This window comes from Bos mutus, chromosome 17 (genome assembly GCF_027580195.1).
Source record: "Bos mutus isolate GX-2022 chromosome 17, NWIPB_WYAK_1.1, whole genome shotgun sequence".
NCBI lineage: Eukaryota > Metazoa > Chordata > Mammalia > Artiodactyla > Bovidae > Bos > Bos mutus.
Genome location: NC_091633.1, coordinates 37,183,286 through 37,208,188, shown reverse-complemented (window position 1 = coordinate 37,208,188; position 24,903 = coordinate 37,183,286). Strand labels below are relative to the sequence as shown.

General features: G+C 33.6%; 1 protein-coding gene across 7 annotated transcripts in view; it reads right to left on the bottom strand.

The window, feature by feature from the left end:
- The window catches only part of BLTP1 (bridge-like lipid transfer protein family member 1), a 195,263-nt gene that overhangs the window by 42,936 nt on the left and 127,424 nt on the right, over positions 1–24,903 (bottom strand). For all 7 annotated transcript variants that reach the window (XM_070386473.1, XM_070386477.1, XM_070386476.1 and 4 more), the window contains 10 exons: positions 23,013–23,219; positions 21,064–21,302; positions 17,033–17,277; positions 14,807–14,912; positions 10,468–10,565; positions 9,543–9,728; positions 7,726–7,894; positions 5,988–6,199; positions 4,691–4,889; positions 1,638–1,697 (listed from right to left, as the gene is read on the bottom strand). In XM_070386473.1, the coding sequence (XP_070242574.1) occupies positions 1,638–1,697; positions 4,691–4,889; positions 5,988–6,199; positions 7,726–7,894; positions 9,543–9,728; positions 10,468–10,565; positions 14,807–14,912; positions 17,033–17,277; positions 21,064–21,302; positions 23,013–23,219 (1,721 nt within the window). The remainder of the gene's footprint in view (positions 1–1,637; positions 1,698–4,690; positions 4,890–5,987; positions 6,200–7,725; positions 7,895–9,542; positions 9,729–10,467; positions 10,566–14,806; positions 14,913–17,032; positions 17,278–21,063; positions 21,303–23,012; positions 23,220–24,903) is intronic.

Below are 24,903 nucleotides of genomic sequence, written 5' to 3'. Positions count from 1 at the left end.
GTATGTTTACTTCAGTTATCACATTTTTCTTGTAACATTATTGCTGGAAATTTCCTAACGTTTTCAGTTAGTGGGGACTTCAGGCCTTGCTATTTTCTGGGACAATTTACTTAGGATGGGCACTTGGACTATGTTTGGGAGGATAAGAGGGAATAATAAGGAGAAAAGGAAATCTACTAATCTTAATCAGTTTCTACTGCTCCTCAACATCTGAAGAGCTCTTAAATATCTCCTGCTTACCCTAATTTTATACCAGGCAAAATAATAAAAATTTACACTATGCTATTATCTCAGAGACAAGACAGGTTATTACTTCTATAGTATCTCCTAACCAGTTTCCTAGATTTTTCTCCTAATTAACCCATGAAAGTATCCCTTTTTGATACTGCCACCTCTGCTTTCTTGCTCAAAAATATTCAGTTCTTTTCTCATTGTCCACCAGATCAAGTCCAAACTCCTTATTTTGGGATTTAAGATTTTTCCCATCTTATTTTCACATAACTATTCCAGCCAATTTGGACAACGCTAACTAGAACCTGTGTTCTAACAAAACAGGTATTTTTCTCTCTGCCTGAATTTTCCCTATTCATATTTTCCGTTTTTGCCTAAGAAACAATTTTATCCATCTTTCAAGTCCCTGTTTAAATGCTAATTCTTCCATAAAGCTTTCTCTCAATCTCGTATCCTTTGTAATTTAGAAATTTTATCTGCCTCCTATAAATTTCAATAGCAATTGGAATTTTGTATCAATATTTTATTGAGCTTATCACTTATTACAGTTTATAGTTGTACTGCAGAGCCATAACTACCCTGTTAGAATTTAAATTTATAGAGTAGAAAGTGTATCTTATTCATCTTTGTCTTTCCCAAAACATTTTGTAGTTATGTTATACACTGGTCTTGTCTAATTAATTGTTAAATAAATAAAAATATACTAATGGTACATATACACAATGGAGTATTACTCAGCCATTAAAAAGAATACATTTGAATCAGTTCTAATGAGGTGGATGAAACTGGAGCCTATTATACAGAATGAAGTAAGCCAGAAAGAAAAACACCAATACAGTATACTAACGCATATATATGGAATTTAGAAAGATGGTAACAATATCCCTGTATACAAGACAGCAAAAGAGACACTGATGTATAGAACAGTCTTTTGGACTCTGTGGGAGAGGGAGAGGGTGGGATGATTTGGGAGAATGGCATTGAAATACGTATAATATCATATATGGAACGAGTCGCCAGTCCAGGTTCGATGCACGATACTGGATGCTTGGGGCTGGTGCACTGGGATGACCCAGAGGGATGGTATGGGGAGGGAGGAGGGAGGAAGGTTCACGATGGGGAACACCTGTATACCTGTGGCGGATTGATTTTGATATTTGGCAAAACCAATACAATATTGTAAAGTTTAAAAAATAAAATAAAATAAATAAATAAATAAATAAAAACAAAATAAAATAAATTCTCAAAAAATATACTAGTTATTGCAAAATAGTTTTTAAAAACTAGGAATAACAGAATAAGTTTTAGTTAAAAGATCCTCTAATACAAAGGCAGGAAAAATAGATTTAAAAAAGCAGAATTCTACCTGATACATATAGCAAAAGTAATACCAAATATAAACTTACCAGCAGCTGCCTGTCCTGTAGTCCTGGAACATACTTCATAGGTACCATCTGGAACTACACCTGCACAAAAATCACCCCCAAAATAATCTTTAACAAAATTATGCTTGTGGTTAAATACACTGTAATTTTTCTTTCAAAAATTATTATCTAAATATAAATAGGATTACTAGTCTCTCTAGATTTCAGTTTCTAATCTGGAGAAAGAAAAGGACTACCTTAGATGACTTGCAAAATCTACTTCATATCTCACAATATTTTATTCTTATTGATTTTAAGAATTAAACTCATATACCTGAAATTAACAGAATATAAATCAACTATGCCTCAATAAAGAAAAAGAATGTACCTGCACTTTTACCTTTACATTCAATGTGTGATTTCCTCATCTGTTGGCCAATATCTGGCCAACTCTGAAACTCTAGTTTCTTGATGCTGTGACAATTTGTACCATCATGAGTAAATGGCACTTTGAGAATGCAAACACTTTGAAACTGATTTTTTGATAACTAAGAACTGCCACATCAGTTCACAGACATGATTCATCAGCCTTGTCTTTTAGTTTGACAAGGACCTTTTTATGAGAAATAAAAAAAAAAAAAGACTGACTACCATGATGTCAGTCTCATAAGATCAGTCTCCTGAGCCCATTGACTTATTCTCAGAACACATCTAACTTTAATTTTGAAGCATTTTCTATTACTTAGCTTTAATCAGATAACTTTAGCTTTTTTTTAGAGGTTAATTAAATCAACAGTTTTAAAAGCAGAGACATACCATCCTTGAAACAATTTTTAAAGAAAATAAAGCCTAAATTGTTTAATAGACTCTCCCCAAATATAGTATTTCTGCAACTCACATTACCTAATTCACCTTTAATGTCATAGTTATAAAACACAGCAAAATAGAAGAAAAACCTAAACAAACCTTGCAAATCTAAACATGCTAGAATGAAAGCAAAATCCTTTGAAAATGGAGAAATATAACTAAGGCTAGTAAATTAAAAAAGGGTAGAAAACATTGAGGACTTCCAATCCAAAGAAATGGAAGAGAATTTTTAAAAGTTAAAAAAAAATTATATAAATTCATAGAATACAGAGCCATGGTGTATTAATAAGGAACATTAGAATTCTGAGGATTAGACCTGAATCCTCAAAGTGAGAAGTAGGAAACCAACTGGGCTCCTTCCCATTGTACTTGTCATCTTTGAGTTGGACCAACCAAAATCCAGGATGGCTGTTTTCTTGCTGTGACAAACAAATGCTGTTGTCCAGGTGTTAGCAGAAAGACTGGAATTTTTCAAACTTCTAATAGTTTAGCTTCTCTAAGTACATGTTAACGAAAAGAGTCTAATCTTTACTATTTATTTAAATGGTCCATGGAACACTTCCTACAGATCCTGCTTTCTAATTTTAACTGCATTTCCCCCAAATATTATTACTGAGAGAAAAAATTACAGTGGGTCACCTTTTTTCTAGGGTATGACTTTTAAATGATCTTTGAAAAAAAATCCAACTTTTTATTTCTCTGCCCTAAACTCGACTCTTTAAAAAAAAATTATCAGTTACATGCAAGTATACTTATTACTAATAAAAACTACAAAATAGTAAACTACTTGGCAAATTTGCAATTTGGAATTCTTTTTTATCAACAAAACAACTACTCTACTCACCTCCTTTGCCATCCTCCCAAGACACTCAACAATAAACATGTTACAGATACAAGTCATTTGATAACCTCCAAAACTCAAAATAAATTATGATTTTCATAATTATTATAGCATATTAGTGTTCTACTTTGTTGGTATAATGTCCACTGAAGTGCTAAGTTATTGTTTATATTCTTAATATGTTTTTGATATTGAGTCAGACGTATATTTCTTATGCATTTTCCCTTTGTTTAAACTGTTAAGGAAACAGTATTCTTCCTTTGCTTCCAAATATACTTTATCCAATATGACTACAATGATGACAAAATATCACCTTAATAAAAATCAACAGGTTTAAATTTATTTTAAGGGAAAAAAACCACACAAACAAAAGACGGTTATGGTGACTTTTTAAAATATATATAACAGCCATGTAAAATGATTATTTGTAAAGGACGCTAATAAAAGCTATTTTTGGTCTTCTGGGTATTAAGCCTGAGTACTTCGACAGCAAGTCTTCTTAGTAACCTGAAGTATTTCAAAGACATCCTAGTATTTTACCTATTAATTATCTAAATGCAAAGCATTCAAAACCAGGAATTTCACCTAAAATTTTACCAAAATTAAGTACCAAAACTTTAATTTTTTGATATGAAAACATTGGAAAGTCTTCCAAATACCTAAAGAAAACCCACAAATGGAGGGATTTTCTTCCAATGGAGAGAGGGGAAAATTGCTAAATAATAGTATATCATCTTCTGGAAAGTAAGTATTAATTTTGGTCTACAGATTAACTGAGGAATTTTAATTCACAACCTTTAATTCTCAAATAATTTTTCATTATAAGATTAATGACACTTTATCAAATCTGCTATAATGTTTAAAATATTAAAATAAAAACAAACTCCTGTATCTTCAAAATAGCATATTAAACACAGCTTCAGTTATTCCCAACTTTGAGCATTATGGAATCAGAGGAATTCACCCAAATTATACTCTGTATACTACATATTTGGAAGTGTGGATTTACCTATGGCTCAAGTTCCTGATTATCCTGTATTACGTTATAGAATGAACTGGATCTTATACATATATCACTTTCTTTCAAGATTCCCACAGAACAAAGATACTTTACCTGGTCATTCATAAATCAATTACAGCGAAAATCAGGGGGTGAGCAAATGCTATATCATCAATAAGAATATCAAGTTGGTTTACTTACCTAAACTACTGAAAGCTGCAGTTTTTCACAAATATGTTCTGGTATCTTTAATTAGAAACAGTCTTTATTTCACAAAGTCCAATAAAATTTCTATACATGAACATCCTTTAGTTTTACTAATGACATTGGGGTTATTTTTAATTTTTAAAAATTATAAAGCTCATACAGAAAATGAGAGATACTCACAGGCATTCATCACTAGGTCCCCACGAATTTCTGGTTTCCAGTCATCCCATGACGTCTCAAAGCCATCAGCAAAACGGATACAAAAGTTTTTGAAATGTCCTTTACTGACTAGAGATTCTGAAGAACAAGCAGTGATGAGAGTACTTTCAATGGTCAGTACTAAGGCAGAACCAGTGTCAAGATCTCCAGTGTGATTAGACTGCAAAATACATTAAAAAGGTGACAACTTTTTAATACAAAATACAAATACAAAATACAAATACAAAATACAAAAAAAGGTGACAACTTTTAAAGTTTGGAAATCTCCTAGGATTTAGAAGACCCAACATATAGAAAGAGTCAACCTTAGAGAGCTTTGTTAAAAAGCAGCTTAGAAAGATGCTATTTTAAAACATTAAACTGCCCATGTGATATGCACTTGCCATTTAGTTTTTTAAAAACTAAACATGTAAAAGTCTGATTATCTATTTTTTAAAATCTCAGGTCTCTGTTTTAGTTGTGGGGAACATTCATTTTGACAACCATCCCTGCTGTATATAGCTTTCCTGAAATCTGTCCAACATGCTGTATTATCATTTTTCAACTTCTGAAGCACAAACATAACACATACTGCCAATCCTCAACCCAGAAGTTTTCTTAACACTTTCCTGTCAAACAATAACTAGAAGATACATTCGTTCAACAACTGGTTACAGGTTAAGGTAAATTGTAACAATAAAACACAGACCTCTGTATTTGTTATAATCATAACTTCATAGCATAATAGGGGTTCACAGCTTTTTCTCTTATACAAGTGAGCGTGCAAATATGCATTCCCGAGAACTGTTCTTAAACCATAAAGACTATTTCTGCTTAATCCAGTACATATACCTTGGAAGTTTGTTACCATTAAATATTACAGTTTAAAAGACTTTGGAAATTCCCTACCCTGTTTTAGATGAAGTTACTCAGTATTATATCATATTCTTAAATATGTTAGGTTTCTATTTTATCAACAAGTATATGCCAAAGATATCTTTGCTAAATACAAAGTAAAAATAAAGATTTATTAGATGGGTGTCAATCTCATTACTGTTATGAGCCACATCAAAATGATTCAGAGAAAGGTCTCATGAGATCCACATTTAATACTCCGTGGATGAATAATGTTGGAAGGAATTCAATCTTACTATTTAGTAAACTCAAGTTATAAACTGTTATCCTGAAAATATTTATTGTTATACTCTGTACACACACAAAAAATCATTAGTAGAAATGTTTAGTTCTAAATCTTGGACTGTGATTCTATTTTTTATACCTGTGCAGTATTTGTGATAGGCAGGCAAATTCCCAGATCATTCACAGTGAGCTGCAGGAAGAGAGTCCCAAATGCCTGGGCTGACGTTTGCTGGATACCAGGCAGCATATCTACCACTTCCTTCGTAGCCATATGAATATCTTTATGTAAAGCCATTCGTTGTTCATTCCAATTGTCATATGCGGCTTTATAATTCAGCCAAAACAGCACAGCTTTTGATAATTAAGACAGGGCAAAGGAAATATTAAAATCAAAGCTGTAAATCTACATGGCAAGTAAAACTGTATAACTATAAAATCTTGTTGATTAATAAAAATTAGTCCCAGAAAATTGTAAAATTAGAACTAGAAAGAATCTAAGAGGATACAGTCAACCAGACAAATGAAAAAAGCAGAAAGCAGGAAACTGCAAAATGGCAAAACACAGAAGATAATTCAGGTCTAGTCACTCATTTAATGAATTACTTGTGAAATGCCTACTTTATGGTAAGCGCTGGGACGGAATCACAAAGGAAAACAAACATGGTCCCTGACCGTACAAAGCTTTCTGTTACAACTGTTAAAAATTCTTGAAGGAGAGGTATGTAGTACTAGAAGCATACATTTTAAAAGTGTGATTTAGAGAGAGGAGTAAAAACAATTTGAGTTTGTAATAAAAATGAAATCTGAGGGTAAATAAACCATCATTTAATGCTATATACAGAGGGGGAGTCTTAAGATAAAGATGAAGAGGTCAGAGAAGTAGAAGGAAAAGCAAGAGTTATGACATGGATACAAGAGTAGAAAGTACTTTTAAGGAATCACTGGAAGCTGACCAGAGGATGGTAAGATGAGAAAAAAAAAAAAAAAAAAAAAAAGTGTACCAGATTTAGCAAAACAAAATGTTAGAGGTAGTTTTCTAATGAACTGATCTTATCAACATTCAATGCCCATCACCAGTTTATTTTATGGCTTCATAAATAGTTCTTTATTACTTCTAAAATAACCATTACTATTTGCCCAAGAGACATTAATTAGACCCTATCATGCAGCTTTATTTCTCATCATTTTCCTTTATGAAAGTTGCTGCTATACTTTCTTGGGCCCCTGCTAATATATATTTATATATGTATATTCCTTTTCTTTTTCACTTGGCAAATATTTATTTAGTTCCTAACTACGGAGGTAAAATAGGACAAGCTTGCATTTCCTATCTCCTGAGTAAACTCCTAACTCCAAGTTGAACCTAAAACATTAATTTCTTCTCTGAGAAGCACAGAGAAAGTTAGAGAACTCCCTAGTATATCAGAAGAAAAAAAAAATATATATATATATTTCAACTCTGCAGTCAACTTTGCTCTCTTTCCACTGAACTGAGAGCTCCTTGAGGGCAGAGTTCCTGTTTTCTGTATGTATATTCCACTTCTATATAGTGAACAATAAATGTTTACAGAATAAATGAATAAAGACACTGCCAAGAAGAATGGGTGTAATAGTTACCCAAACCAAAAAACTTAGCATTAAAATTAAAATTCTGAATCAGACATTCCTATAGATTCATGTAAAAAGCAAATAACTTAAAAAGTAAAGTAACTTCAAAAACTGATGAGAATACACAAACTTTTTTTGGATGTTCACATTTCAAATTTAAGAGACATTTACTGTCAAGCATTTACACTGGTAAACTACAGATGACTTTCTCTAGTATTACTAAAACATTTCTAAATCTGACAAAGTAGTATTGATAGATTTCATCTTACCTCTATCAAAGGCCACGGGCTGTGCATACACAATTGGTCGATTCAAGGTAATAAGCACAGCTTCCCTATCTGAAGAACCACTTATTTCTTCTCGCAGGGCATTTCTTAATCCAATTCTAGTTTTAAAATAGGCAACTTGATGAAAATCAGAACCAGCTTCCTCATAAACCTAAGATAAATGAAAAGCTCAATAAAATCAAATAACGGAAATGTTTTAAATGTTCTAATTTTTAAAATTAAAAGTTTTAAACACCATTAATGGTGAAAGTGAAAGTCGCTCAGTTGTGTCCAACTCTTTGCGACCCATGGACTATACAGTCCATGGAATTCTCCAGGCCAGAATACTGGAGTGGGTAGCCTTTCCCTTCTCCAGGGGATCTTCCCAACCCAGGGATTGAACCCAGGTCTCCCACATTGCAGGTGGATTCTTGACCAGCTGAGCCACAAGGCAAGCCCAAGAATACTGGAGTGGGTACCTATCCTTTCTCCAGCGGATCTTCCTGACCCAGGAATTGAACCGGGGTCTCCTGCATTGCAGGCGGACTCTTTACCAACTGAGCTATCAGGGAAGCTGGTATTGTTCACCAAAAGAACTACAGTACACTTTTCTTCATTTCATTTGTCAATGATAAATTCCTGATACTCTATACCATAACATTTGAAATTGATATACAATATGAATGGGTATATAAGAAGTAAATAGGAAGTGATACATAAAATCCATACAACAGCTAGGATTAGGTTCATATTCTCAATGGCAAGATAATTAGATCTCTCAAACTGTGCTTCTATTAGAAAAAATTAGTTTTTCTAGAGATGACATGAAATTTTTGTTCATTTATTCCCCCACATAATCTTTAATATAGCCATTCAGTTTTAAAAGTGTGACTGGTATTCTTTTAATCAGGTCTTCAAAGTAAAGAAGGAAAATGATTAAAAATCTACCTAATTTTTAGCAAAACAGAAATTCCTTCATGAGCTATGAAAGCTAAGTTTTTATAAACAGCATCTGATTTACTACTCTATGTGTGTGTGTGTGTGTGTGTGTGTTTATATATATGTTTAACTTTACATGTTTAACATTATGGCATACAAAATTTGCCATTATTCAGACAGGAGCTTAGTCACTCATTCGTGTTTGACTCTGTGACCCCATGGACTGTAGGCTGCCAGGCTCCTTTGTCCATGGAGATTTTCCGGGCAGGAATACTGGAGTGGGTTGCCATGCCCTCCTCCAGGGGATCTTCCCAACCCCGGGATCGAACCCAGGTTTCCTGCATTGCAGGCGGGTTCTTTACCATCTGAGCCACCAGGGAAGCCCAGTAACATTTATAGGATTGACTAATGTTAATACAGGGGGCTTCCTAGATGGCACTAGTGGTAAAAAAAACCTACCTGGCAAACGCAGGTAATGCAATATTCTTGTCTGGAGAATCCCATGGACAGAGGAGCCTGGTGGGCTACACTCCATAGGGTCACACAGAGTTGGACATGATTGAAGCTACTTAGCATACGTGCAATGTTAATATAGAGTGTTAACAAAACTCTAATTTCAAGAGAAATTATAAGTATTCATGAAGATACTAGATTAAATTTCATGTGATTGTATTTGCCAGAACAATATACTGCCAAAATACTCAAATGAAATGCCAGATAAAATTATAAGGGCCTTCTTTAATGAATTTTCATTAGAATTTACAATCAAATTTTCAGAACTTAAACTAAATACTTTTTAAAGTATAATAATACTTAAAGTAGTTCAAAATGATATGCAGCGTTTAAAAGTCAGTTTTAATATCAACATATTCAGCACTCACCTGATGTTTGACAATCTGTCCTAGAGCCAGATTTAAATCCACTTGGCATTTACCAAACAGTTTCAGATAGCTGCTACTTCCTGGTGAAGCTTTGGTTTGAAGTCTGTTTGAAAGTTCCAGTTCAATCAACCCAGTTTCAAATCGTACAGCTCTCATTGAGGGAGTTGTGGCCGTTACCTGAATACCCTAGTAGTTTATATATGTTTGGAGGAAAAAAATAATCTTAAATCAACAATATACACCCATTCAAATGAAATATTTCAATATGTGATAAATAAAATACCAAGTTCTAAAATATCTTGGATGCCTATTGAACTGATAAAACTGGCAACATCCTTTAATTTCTCATGTCAGTAGGAACTTTTTTAGCTATTAAATTCATTTCAGTATTTTGTATTCAAAATACAGACTCTTCATGGGTTAAATACATTAATAACAAGTAGCTATTTGATATGAATAATTTTTATTTTTAAGAACACATATCATAAATATTGAAGTAATAAGATTTACATTAAGGTATTATTTTAATTGGACAAGTGTACAAAACATTTCTTATAGAGTAATTTATAATAGCAATAATCAGAAAAAAATCAATGTTCATTAGAAGGAAGTACTTAAATTGTTACGACTGTATAATATAGCACAGACGTTTAAGAAGATAAAGTAGATCTAAATGTTCTGAAGTGGAGAGGTATTCAAAGTTTTTATAAAGGCAGAAATATATATATATTTAAATACAAACAGGAAAAATCCTAAAGGATATTCAATTGTTAAGGTTTCTTCTCTAAGTGAATAGGGTTATATTTAATACTTCAATTTTATTTTCTATTTGGAATATTCATGTATCATATTAGTTTTCTAAAAGCATACATTAAGTGGAAAAATACTTCTTAAGGAATCATTATTATATTATTATTTATGTTACCTTAAACTGCAAGTTCAAAGAATAGAGTAGAATTTTAGGCTTCTCTCCATCCGCTGTTCCGTCATGTTCATTCCAAAGAGGAATGGGCTGCTCCCCGCCTAAAAGAGGGTAACTAATTAGATAATTGAAGGTCTGAGGCAATTTCTTCAAAAGGAATAGAGTAATTATGTTATGTGTTTAAACACACACACATTCCTTTTTACTGATCATTAACTGAATCTTTAACAGGGAACTCTAGCCATGGCACATTTCACTGAGGCAGATGGAAGATATAAGATAGGGACAGTACTACATATATAGAAAATTAAGAACTTTTTATATGGCCTAAATTAAAACATTATACATATAACTATACCAAACATGATTATACATCTCAGAAAATATATTTGAAGGAAAAAGTACAATGAAAAAATTTCTTCAATCAAAAATACGACCTTGGTTATTTACTTCTACATGTTCTTTAAACAAAAAAGAACAAACGAAAAACTAAATGTGGAAAAATGAAAAATAAGATAACAGATTTTAATAACAAAGATTGTGATAATAAAAGTTTGTCCTATACATTTAAGAAAAAATTGGGGTAGAGGACCCTGGGGATAAAGTTCCTATTAATAAACCATTTGTTGCTCAGGCTATGTGGTATTCAGGAAATAATGTTCTAACATTTTGAAATCCAATCTCTGCTTCCACTTCTCTTTGTCTTATTTTAAAAGCTTTTCTGCATGTTTATCTTTCAAATATTCTATCTCAAAATGATTCCTCTTTTTCTATGTGTACTGAATTTAGCATCATCCAAGGGAGCAAATGTGAGATGGGAAGTTTCTTCCCAGTAGGTAATAAATTAATGTAATTCATTAATCACATCAACAGGCTAAAGGATAAAAGTCACATGATCTTATTAAGAGATGCAAAAAAAGCATTTGACAAAATTCAAAACCTGATAATAAAAACTTTCAATAAACTAAAAACAGAGTAGAACTTCCTCAATTTGACAGAGAATATCTAAAAAAAAAATCTTTAGCTAAAACCATGCTAATTGGTGAAAAGCTTTCAGTTTTTCCACTATGATAATGGAAGCAAAGCATAGCCCTCATAGTACATACCCCTCATAGTACAAAGCAAGCATAGCCCCTCTTACCAATCCTTTTCAACATCATACAAGAAGTCCTAGCTAATGCAATATGACAAGAAAAGGAAATAAAAGATATACAAATTGGGAAGGAAGAAATAAAACTGTCTTTGTTCACAAAGGACTTGATCATCTATGTAGAAGTTCCTGGAACCAATAAATGATTATAGCAAGGTTACAGGATACAAAGTTTAATAATATACAAACATCAATCACTTTCCTATACAGCAGCAATAAACAGTGGAATGTGAAATTTAAAACCCAATACCATTTACATTTCCACAAAAATTAAAATGCTTAGGTATTAATATAAATTAACAACATATGTACAAGATCTACATGAGAAAAACTACAAAACTCTGATAAAAGATAGACATCAGTTCTTCTTAACTTGATCTCTAAATTCAATGCAATCCAAATTCCTACCAACTTATTTTGTGGATATCAACAAACTCATTCTAAGGTGTATGTGAAGAGACAAAATACCCAGAATAGCCAATAAAATATTGAAATAGAAGGACAAACCAGAAAGCTGAATATGTTTTATATAGTTTCAAAAAATTTTAACTTAAAAGACAAGCTCTGCCTCTTACAAAATGTATTACACAATCTTTTTAGTTTATGGAAATATCAGAGACACTACTAGGTACATTAACTCTACAGTTTTTTACCTTGTTATGAATTAAACATATACCTGATCTAATTGTAAAACTGGTAACCTTATTTCATATATATATAAATATATTACTACTACTACTACTAAGTCACTTCAGTCGAGTCCAACTCTGTGTGACCCCATAGACAGCAGCCCACCAAGCTCCCCCGTCCCTGGGATTCTCCAGGCAAGAACACTGGAGTGGGTTGCCATTTCCTTCTCCAATGCATGAAAGTGAAAAGTGAAAGGGAAGTTGCTCAGTTGTATCCGACTCTTAGCGACCCCATGGACAGCAGCCCACCAGGCTCGTCCATGGGATTTTCCAGGCAAAATTACTGGAGTGGGGTGCCATTGCCTTCTCCAAATATATTACTAATACATTACAAATAGATTACACACATCGGGCTGTACATAATAAAAGATAGATCTCCTCTCTTTACCAGGTCAGTGCTTACCTACAGCTTTCTGAAACCCAGGCAGGCTATGCACAATTAAGATTGTAAGAACTGATTCTTCAAAAAAGAATTTTCCTAACAAACTTGATGATGGTTGTGAACATGAGTATTCCTATGCAATAGAAAATATCCTAAACCTAAATGTAACATAAAGGGAAAGCATGAGGAAAAAGTTTTAAAAATAAATAAGGAAAATCATCGTGAGGATTATGGGAGAGTAGGGAAGCAATACAGACATTAGAATACTAAGCAATTGGGCTACAAGGATTCAAAGCACTCCCTCTCAATAATCTGTTACATTCTCGGGTTTTGAGAAAGATAAGGGAACATCTGTGTTCCATGAGGCCCTCGACCATCTGGATGATATGTGACTTATGTTTCAGCTATTTCCCTAGGATTCATGCTGTCTCTGCAGTTAGGAAGGAATGGTTCAGGAAGCAGATCTGGCCACTAGCCAAATTGGCATCATTGTCTGAGCTCTTTATTTTTCACAGTAATTGGCAAGTCTTCATGGGTAGAACATTAATTTCCAGTTTCCTTTTCCAGTTCATTATTCATAGACCTACTTTTCTTATAACTCCTAGTGATGTAATTCAAAGGTTAAGAAAAGCCTTTCTCTTTCATCAAAACCACTTTAAGTACGGCTTACAGTACCATACTAATACCAGGAACTCTACACTTGTACTGTAAGAGATACAAGATTAGTTACTGGAAGGGTTTGTTTTTTTAATTATACATATTTAGCAATAGCAGTTTTGAAAAGGTCTTAATTTGTATAAATAATGTTCTAATGTGACTTTAACCAGGTAAATAGGCCACATCAAAACTTCTGTATATCTCCAAGAAGAGACACCTTTAGTGGCAGAAAGGGCTTCTGCTATATATTCATCACTTCCTTAATGGTTTGTAGTCAACCATTTTCAGAAAAATTCCAAAACTCCTAATTGATTTGTTCTACTTCACTTGTAAGTGTTTATACCTCTGTTAGGCCTCATCAGTGTGACCATCAAGTAGCTTCCTAACTTCAGACACAAGCAGAATCAACCCAGGAGAACCAGGAAAATCTCTTGCACACACAGTTGCTATACATAATTCGATTTCCTTATCCATGTAATTCAATTTCCTAATCCATGTTCTGTCCTCCTTCAAAGCCTTATCAAATACTGGCCCATAAGCTCTGCCTGAATCTTCTCTCTCCTTTCTTGCCAAATGAGACTTCACTTGTGAGGTTTTGAATATGACTTCCTTTGTGTGAAGCCTTTTCTGATTCCTTAGAATATGTTAGTTTTTCCTTTGGCATAGACACAGCACCCTCTTCTTGTCATTCAGAGAACTCATCACAAATATAATTGAATAGATACTTAATAAATTTGTAAAATGAATTAATTTATTTATCAACAATGGAGGACTCACCTCTTGATGCCATTTTATTGGTGAAGCTTAACTATTATTTTAAAATGATTATTTATATTCACTTTGGAAATATTCAGCCTCAAGAACTGTTATACAGTTAACTTGTTTTCCACCCTAATTCCTCTTAATACTCTATCTTGTGAATTAAAAATCAAATAAACATTTTTAAATAAGATATATATTTCCTGTTAAAATGTAAAATAGGGATTAAGAAGGTTACTTGTAATTGACTCTTGAGAAACAGCAAAAATATAATAAGGGTTGCTACAGACAATTTACCATGTAGCCAGCATATAGTCACCATCTGATGTAGATTAAAATCAAAATCTTAAAACTGATCTAAATTCTGTCCAAAAAAATAAATAAATAAATAAATAAATTCTGTCCACAATGATTAAGATTAGTTAATTAACAGACACACTCTAAGCTGGTTTTTTTTTTTTTGGAAGGGAAGCATAGGGAGCTTTGTATAGTTTACAGTAAATAAATTATAAATGTATATATTACACATAAAAAAAGTAATAAGCAGGAGCATCTGTAGGTGAGAAAGCCATAAAAGGAATACAGAGTTTTTAGGAAGTTAATAATTTTATCTAAATGACAGAATCAATACTTATATTACTGGTACGTGGACCATCCTATAGCCAGTGAGAATGTTCTATATTGTAAGGTAGCAGATCATCTTACCAGAAACTTTTTGTATTACTTCATTAACTTCCTTCATGAATACTTTCTGTACAAATACCAGGTGATTTAGAAGATCAGTTGTAAGATTATGTTCAAATGAACCAACCTGCCAAACAAAATCAGAATATTAGATTACATATTGACTATATTAATCTTAAAGACATTTCACATAAGTCATCCCAAACTGTGAGGAAGAACAATTACTTACATGATACTTTAAATTAATATACTGATGAAGGGTCAAAATACTCAGATTCCTTAATATTCTACTGGCCTGACATTGTTAGACACCATTTCTCCTTATTTTAAAAAAATAACAGTAGACAATAAGGTAAGAGAAATCTTTTGAAAATGAATGAAAATTATACTTTAACTATGTAACCTGCTAATTTCAATACTGATTATGCAGAGTAATATTTATTTTTAATGGCCACTGTTTTAGTGTTAGAACAATGGGCCAGTATAAGTGAAAGAAAATGTTTTTACTCATTCAAATATTTATTGACCATCTACTCTGCGTATTGCATTAGATGCTAAGGATACAACTGTGAATAAAAACAACAAAATTATGGTTCTCATGAAACTTATATTAGCTTACATGAAGCTGAATTAGCAAATCAGATATACTAAACTCAGCTTTACTATAATGCATGTCCCATGATTAGTATAGAGAATTTCTGACAACAATTAACTAATAGATTAAATAGAAATCAGGGCTTAATTGGATTTGAGCTTATTTACAATGAATCGAAGCATCTTTATGAGTAAGGGAAATGCTTCAACATTTGTCACTTTGATAGTGTTCATATGTTGATCAAAAGTTAAGTGCAAAATACATGTAAGCAGTCTTTTCTTAAATGAGAAGTCACATAAAGTCTAAGTTGCACTTTCATTGTGGACAGAGTAGTATCAGATGGGTAAAGATGATTTTCACATGTGTCTATTTCAGGCCATAGTAAAATGGGCAACTCTCAGAGAGATGCAACTTTAGACTCTTTCAAATGTTTGTAGTTAACTGCATTCTCAGTAAATTTAGGATGGTATTCTGTCCCAATTATAAACTTTATATCTTTATAATAGCTAACATTAATAAGGAATTATGCAATATACTGGATTGGATTTGCTTTACTTTCTGTCAAATGAAATATTAATAATAGTATTGCCAAACTAGAGTTTGGGACACTTATTTTTCAGAAGTAGAAAGCACAAATGAAATAGCCTTTATAATCTACTTTTTAGTAAGTAAATATTAGACTTCTAGCATGTTGTACATGAGAGGTTCTAGGACAAGCAGAGTCTAAAGAAGGCAAACCAGACTTAGCTATATCCTACAAGCTGCAATATTTCTAGAAAGAAGCCATAGAGCATTCTTATAGATGCTTCAGATTCTAGAGAATAAAATTTATAAAACAAATAGTTGTCAAATTGATTTCTGAGAAGGCTGCAGTTTTTTCTCACAAAGTAAGCTGAGGGACAAGCATGCCTTTGATTCAAGCATCTCTCAGTTGATAGCTGGGGGACTTAGGGAAAGTCATTTAATCTCTTTAAATTCAATTTTCTACTGTAACAAATTAGGACAGTAACAAATGACCTACTTACCATGAATCAAATGAAAAATATACCCAAATGCTTTTTAAACTTGTGCTAATTGTACAGATATAAAGGGAAAAAATAACAATGGACTCAGGTATGCTTGTTTTCAACTTGCCCTAGTACAGAAACTAGTCTGTGAATGTGCTTATAATTATTTTTTCTCTCTGTGTGACCTTTATATTGTTAATAAGTATGTATACCTAGATGAATCATGTAAGCACCCGAAAGGTTGAGTTTCTCTACTTATAAATGAGAATAAAATATCTATCTCAAAGAGCTGATTTAAGAACTGTACAAGTCAGTGCACATGCAGCACCTGACCAATGTTAAATACTATTAGCTTTTTTATAATCAAAAGAATAATGAAAATACTGCAGAGATGCATGTGGCAACCAATATAATAAATATGAATCCAAAGATGACTAAAACAAGAAAAAAATGTTTAAATAAAACTATAAGGAGAGAGACACCTGTACACACACACACACTCCCACCAGACATAGCAGAAAATTCTGTAGCAATAAATGATTTGATGATTTCTCTCAAAAATTTGGATCACTACATATTTTGGTAGACCTAAATCCCAAAGGCTCCTAAATTACAAAGAATAAGAAAATTTTAAAGTGAACTTACTTCTGCCACACAACGTAGATAATTTCCCTGTAAATAGTACCCTTGCTTGGAAGGCAGTTCATCTATACTCCACACTTGATCTGAGTAACTATCATGCTCTTCCATTATATATTTCCCTGACATAGTGACCGGAGGAAGGTTAAGACTGGCAGAAGGAGGAATGGTTGACATATCTGTGGCAGAAACTTTTGAAGTAAAACGCAGTCTATGATTTGGCAGCTCAAATGTAAACCTGGTCTGTGCACCTGTAAGAAAAAAAGAGAAATTATTTTTGTTGTTCAGGTGCTCATTCACTCATTTCATTACTTACTATGTCCAATAAATGGTGAGTATGAAAAAAGTATGCATTTCCCAAAACCTATGATTAAAGATATGAGAAGGATACTTTAAATATGCTTAGAAAATTTTCCTGTTTTTAAATATATGTAGCCCCAATACTTTGGCCACCTGAAAAAAGCTGACTCATTGGAAAAGACCCTAATGCTGGGAAAGATTGAAGGCAAAAGGAGAACGGGGCAGCAGAGGATGAGATGATTAGATAAGATCACCAACTCCAGTGGATATGAATCTGAGCAAACCCCGGGAAATAGTGAAGCACAGGGGAGCCTGGCGTGCTGCAGTCTATGGGGTAACAAAGAGTCAGACATGACTTAGTAACTGAATAACAACAAATGGTTACTATAAACAGTCAGCCAGTATTACTAAGCCAGCAAGTATCACTTATTAAGCCTAATAGGTGTGCAGCATTGGTGCTAGAGGAACACTTAAAAATGTTTTTAATTTCACAGAAGGTAGAAAAGAAACTGCCCTTATTACAAGAGTTAAAACAACAGAAATTCACTAACGGGCAAAAACAAAACAAAAAAACAGAAAGCACTATTCCACACAATGTTTTCTTCACAGAGAACAGTTAGCAGTTGATAATTTGCCTCCTGATCCTGATTTGGTATGGAAGGAAACAGAGAAACTGTCAAATCAATTAACTTATACTTACTGAAAACATTAAGTATAAAATTATATAATCGCATGTTTCTTTGACTTTAACAATAATTAATAATGGGAACATATTCCAAATAAGGATATGGCATGAGTTGCAGTTTACTGCTGGTTCTAAACACTTAAATCAACAATTTGGCATGTAGTTGTTCAATTATAAATATACAACCTAAACCATTATTCAGGCCAAATTTCCCCAATTCCTTATGAGGAAATTAAAGAGTAGCAGAAACTTTATTAAAATCAAGATCTGTGGCCAGGAATAAATACATACACATACACACTATATATATACACACATATATATAAATACATACATACATTTATTCACAAATCCTTATTGCCAAATTCAGACTTAAATTGAACAAAGTAGGGGAAAACTAGTAGACCATTCAGGTATGACCTAAATCAAATCCCTTACACACAGTTGAAGTGACAAATGGATTCAAGGGATTAGATCTGATAAACAGAGTGCCTGAAGAACTATGGACCAAGGTTTGTGACACTGTACAGGAGGTAGTGATCAAGAGCATCCCCAAGAAAAAGAAATGCAAAAAGGCAAAGTGATTGTCTAAGAAGGTCTTACAAATAGCTGAGAAAAGAAAAGACACAAAAGGCAAAGGAGAAAAGGAAAGATATACCCATTTGAATGTAGGGTTCCAAAGAACAGCAAGGAGAGATAAGAAAGCCTTCCTCAGTGATCAATGCAAAGAACTAGAGGAAAACAACAGAATGGGAAAGACTAGAGATCTCTTCAAGAAAATCAGAGATACCAAGGGAACATTTCATGCAAAGATGTACACAATAAAGGACAGAAATGGTATGTAACATTTCATGCAAAGATGTACTCAATAAAGGACAGAAATGGTATGCTAACAGAAGCAGAAGATATTAAGAAGAGGTGGCAAAAATACACAAAAGAACTATACAAAAAAGATCTTCATGACCCAGATAACCACGATGGTATGATCACTCATCTAGACCCAGACATCCTGGAATGAAAAGTAAAGTGGGCCTTACGAAGCATCACTATAAGAACAAAACTAGTGGAGGTGATGGAATTCCAGTTGAGCTATTTCAAATCCTGAAAGATGATGCTGTGAAAGTGCTGCACTCAATATGCCAGCAAATTTGGAAAACTCAGCAGTGGCCACAGGACTGGAAAAGGTCAGTTTTCATTCCAATCCCAAAGAAAGGTAATGCCAAAGAATGTCCAAACTACTGCACAATTGCACTCATTTCACACATGAGCAAAATAATGCTCAAAATTCTCCAAACCAGGCTTCAAGAGTATGTGAACCATGAACTTCCAGATGTTCAAGCTGGTTTTAGAAAAGGCAGAGGAACCAGAGATCAAATTGCCAACATCTTTTGGATCATCAAAAAAGCAAGAGTTCCAGAAAAACATCTATTTCTGCTTTATTGACTACACCAAAGCCTCTGACTGTGTGGATCACAACAAACTGTGGAAAATTCTGGAAGAGATGGGAATACCAGACCACCTGACCTGCCTCCAGAGAAATCTGTATACAGGTCAAGAAGCAACAGTTAGAACCAGACATGGAACAACGGACTGGATCCAAGTAGGGAAAGAAATACATCAAAGCTGTATACTGTCACCCTGGTTATTTACCAGGTACCATATGTACCTATATGCAGAGTAAATTATGAGAAATGCTGGGCTGGATGAAGCACAAGCTGGAATCAAGATTGCCGGGAAAAGTATCAATAACCTCAGATATGCAGAAGACACCATCCTTATGGCAGAAAGTGAAGAACTAAAGAGCCTCTTGATGAAAGTGAAAGAGGAGAGTGAAAAAGTTGGCTTAAAACTCAACATTCAGAAAACTAAGTCATGGCATCCGGTCCCATCACTTTGCCATCTATGGCAAATAGATAGGGAAACAATGGAAACAGTGACAGACTTTATTTTCTTGGGCTCCAAAATCACTGCAGATGGTGATTGCAGCCATAAAATTAAAAGACGCTTGTTCCTTGGAAGAAAAGCTAAGACCAACCTAGACAGCATATTCAAAAGCAGAGACATTACTTTGCCAACAAAGGTCTGTCTAGTCAAAGCTATGGTTTTTCCAGTAGTCATGTATGGATGTGAGAGTTGGAATACAAAGAAAGCTGAGCACCAAAGAACTGATGCTTTTGAACTATGGTGTCGGAGAAGGTTCTTGAGAGTCCTTGGACTGCAAGGAGATCCAAGCAGTTCATCCTAAAGGAAATCAGTCCTGAATATTCATTGGAAGGACTGATGCTGAGGCTGAAACTCCAATACTTTGGCCACCTGATGTGAAGAAATGACTCATAGGAAAAGACCCTGATGCTGGGAAAGATTGAAGGCAGGAGGAGAAGATGTAGACAAAGGAAGAGATGGTTGGATGGCATCATCAAGTCTATGGACATGAGTCTGAGTAAGCACTGTGAGTTGGTAATGGACATGGAGGCCTGGCGTGCTGCAGTCCATGGGGTCGCAAAGAGTCAGACATGACTAAACGACTGAACTGAACTGAACTCACATATGTGTATATATGTTTTTAAACTACTAATGTAATTTATAATGTCAATAGACTAAGAGAAAAATATTTTAACAGATTGAAAAACAGGATACATTTCAGAAAAAAAATACAACAGCAAAGTGACTTTTGGAGAGGATATGTAAGGATCACAAAACACAACCTCTGATTAAAGCTAAACGTACTCAATGTGAAAATAAACCAATTCAGGCTATAGGAACCTAACAGATGTAAAAATGTATTCAACTTAAATTGGAAATGGTCTCTAAATAGCGGATAACTCTAAAGACTTCAAATGAAAACAGGGTCCATGATGTCACTCAATGAAGTGTGTTGCTATTTTCACTTGACTGAATGAAAAACACTGTTAATGAAATTTAAAAGTGTTTTGATTAAAATGATTTAAATTTTAATATAATTCTATAAAACCAAATTTGCCTTTCACCAAAATATTACTAATACTCAAAACCACTAATACATTTTAAGAATGAATTCAAACTTCAGTGTTACCTGTCATTCCGTGGCTTCTCATTCGTCCCATCTTGTATTCTGCTTTCAGAGATGGTAAAAGTGCTGCTCCAATGGCTATACCATCTAACATGGCACTGAACTTAAGGACAATAGGCTTCTTCTCTAAACCTTCTGGTAGTTGAGGAAATTCATTTGTTTCAATAGGAGTTTGATTAACACTTGTTGGGGTTTTTTCAGAAGGTAGGGGGGTTGCAATATCTTCTTTTACAGGCTGTGGGCTATAAAGCAAAAAGAAAGTTTAAAAGGTGAAAAAGGGACACAAACAGAACAGCTACTAAGATTTAAATTGTATAAAAAATAAAAATTGTATAAAATTGGAATTCTCAATGAAAAACAGAAAAAATGAACTGTGAACACATTTTCTTTCCAATACCAGATCATATTAAGTCTTCCTCAAACACCCACTGAAAAATGATCTGGAAAAGTAATCAAGTAATAACAATATAAACTGGATGTTAAGGCTGTCCGAAGATCATTCATATCATTAATGTGAAACCAGAAGTTTGTCTGATTCCAGATTCTATGACTTAACCATCATGCAATTCTGTTGATACAATACTATTACTTGCCACTATTATTACTACCACTATGAATAATAATAACTAACATCAACAAAAACAAATAATAGTTATTTGAGTGCTTCCTATGTGCCAGGTACTATTCTTAGTGCCTTGTACATTTCATATCATTTATTCATCTAACAAAAATCCTGTGAGTAGGTACTATTATCTTCATTTTACTAATGAGGAAGCATAACTATGAATTTGTAAAATCAGTTTTGAATTCAATCAGTCTGACCCTGGGCTTCCCTGGTGGCTCAGTGGTAAAGAACTCGCCTGCCAGTGCAGGAGATGTGAGTTCAATCCCTGGGTTGGGAAGATCTCCTGGAGAAGGAAATGGCAACCCACTCCAGTATTCTTGCCTGGAAAATGCCATGGACAGAAGGACCCTGGCAGGCTATAAGATTGTATCTGCAAAGAATTGGTCATGGCTTAGAGACTGAGCACACACGTAGTTTGACTCAAGTCTTTTTTTTTTTTTCTAACTACTTCACTCTGTTTGCCAATACATTCTAATAAGAAAAAATTCCTTAGAGAATTTTATAACTAAGGCTCATATATACATTCTGGATTTCATATTCCAGTGACAGGAAAAACATGTGAGTTATTACTACTTAATCAACTAGACATGAATTAATACTACATCAGAATTTAAAGATCTAGATAGAACAAACTGGAAAAAAAAATCACTGCTTTAAGCCACCATCAAAAAACACACTAATGTCTTTCTGCCTTATAGACTAGGAAAAAAGGAAATGTAACAAGGCAAACTTTTACCTTTTACTTAAATTTTTATTAGTTATTCATTAGTTACAGCTTTGGAGACCAGGAAAAGAGCTCAGCAGTACAAACCCTGGCTAAAGGTTACTCTGCAGAAGTCCCATTCACTGCCTTTTAAAATATGTAAATAGTACTATCAAATCCTTCCTTGAACCATGTACAAGAATTTTATATGAAGGACAGCACAAAACCATGCACGAGACATAAGAATGGCCCTGCAACTTTATAAATCTATGTAGTCACAAATTTCTATGAAATTAAAGGAAATAAAGATTGTTATAGTCCTAGAATTTTTCAGTTTGCCTTTTAGTAGTACCCCTTTATAATGTCCACTAATCCTTAGGCTCTCCTAAGCTTTACTGATGTAATATGAAAGATTGACAATTGCATCTGTAACACACTACTTCAATAATACACACACTTCAATATGATTCTTCCACAATCATGTTTAGCTATTTTTCACTCGCCCCACTATCCATAAGTCACTACTCTAAATGTAACCTCTGTCTTCCTCCAAACTACTGTTAACACAGCAAAAAATGACATGAAATACTATACAGAATCACAAAACTTGAATAAATAACTTACGCTGTAGAAGGCTGTCTGATGAGATCTGAGATCTGCTTAGATAGTTGGTGAGAACTTCGAACCATCATGCTGTGCAAGGTGGCAGGGTGCTGGGGAATATTGATGCTGATAGCTCCTACTTTGAACACGGCGGCATTGTTAGTCTTCAATCCCCTCTGGGCACTGTAGAGGGCTTGGGACTTGGCAATACTACATTTCACTACAGTTCTATTAATAGAGAAGGAAGATCATTAAAATATGGTCAAATAAAGAGAAATTTTGAAAATGTATTTTGAGAGCAAGACAAATGCTTTTAAATCATTTATTGAAGTAAATAAGATTTTCCATGCATTTAAATCATACTGAAGAAATAATATCTTCTAAAAATACTGACATACATTTTATTGTTTGTATGGAATATTATTCTATTTCTTTAATAAAGAGTTTCCAGAAGAATACATCTTTGTGCTCATATGGAAGAGAATGAACACTGACATATTACACATATACAACACAAAATTCCATTTTTATTTTTCCCCATTCAGAACTCCATTTTTCTTCAACTTATTTCAGGCATCTCTACAACCACTAAGAAAATATAGACTGAACTTCAAAAGGAAGAAAAACACCATTATACCTCTTAAAATCTAATCAGTCAAAGAAATTAATCTTATAATCAGCTAATAAGCTAAAAGAAATTAATGAGAAAGATGAAATTCAACTTGCATTTTCCATTTTTTTTATTTTCAGTGAGTGGCAAAGAAATGATAGAAGTCCAATTCATAAAGAGTAACTACTACTTAGTTAAAAATTGGTAAGTTTTACGGGTACAAATATAAAATAGAAATACTGTCTTTCTTGGTTTCTTGTTTTTTCCTTCCAATACCTAGAACAATGCTTTGAACATGGCAGACACTCACTGAATTTTGTGAAATAAATGAGCAGAAAGAAGTACAGCAGAAGAATGACTCAACACAACTGTGAGATTCCACAGATAGCATGTTGTAAAAATCATGTATGTAAAAGTCACGATGAAGCAGTCTTGACACATACAACAGAAAGGTTCATGTCAATGAACTACACCACTAAAGGCCCTGTCATAAATTGAAAGCTTAACATAAATGTTATCTTTCAAATGGGCAAAGGATACTTGACAACAGATTAAGCAAAACACACAAAGTGCAAATTTCATATCAACTACGGATCAGTTCACATATATTTATCTCTACTTAGGCTACAAAGGATTCATTGACAATTTATTTATAGTCTCAAGGACCTAAGGAATCAATGCATTACATTTAACTTATATTAGAACAAATCTTGAGAAGCGTTAAGAGTGGTTCTATCAGAAGTTTTGATTATTTACAGATAGTGAAATCCAGGTATTATACTAACTTCAAAAATGTTTACTACAGAACTATATCTGCCTTCTTCTTCAAAGGAAACCACTTTCAAAGACTATCACTGATTAGAGAAAGGAAAAAAGTAATCTATGGAACTGTTCTAACCAGAATGATGGTAGATTTTAGAATGCTGACTAGTTACTGAATTTTGAATCTTAACTATTCTAATAATAAAATGATTCCATTTTAAAATCAATTTCAACATAAGACAAAACACTTAGATGATGCTAAAATTCAAAGGACTTTATACTTGTGAATAGCATTCACTTATTGAATAAAACTTGGAGAAGGCAATGGCACCCCACTCCAATACTCTTGCCTGGAAAATCTCATGGACGGAGGAGCCTGGTAGGCTGCAGTCCATGGAGTCGCTAAGAGTCGGACACGACTGAGCGACTTCACTTTTACTTTTCACTTTCATGCATTGGAGAAGGAAATGGCAACCCACTCCAGTGTTCTTGCCTGGAGACTCCCAGGGATGGGGGAGCCTGGTGGGCTGCTGTCTATGG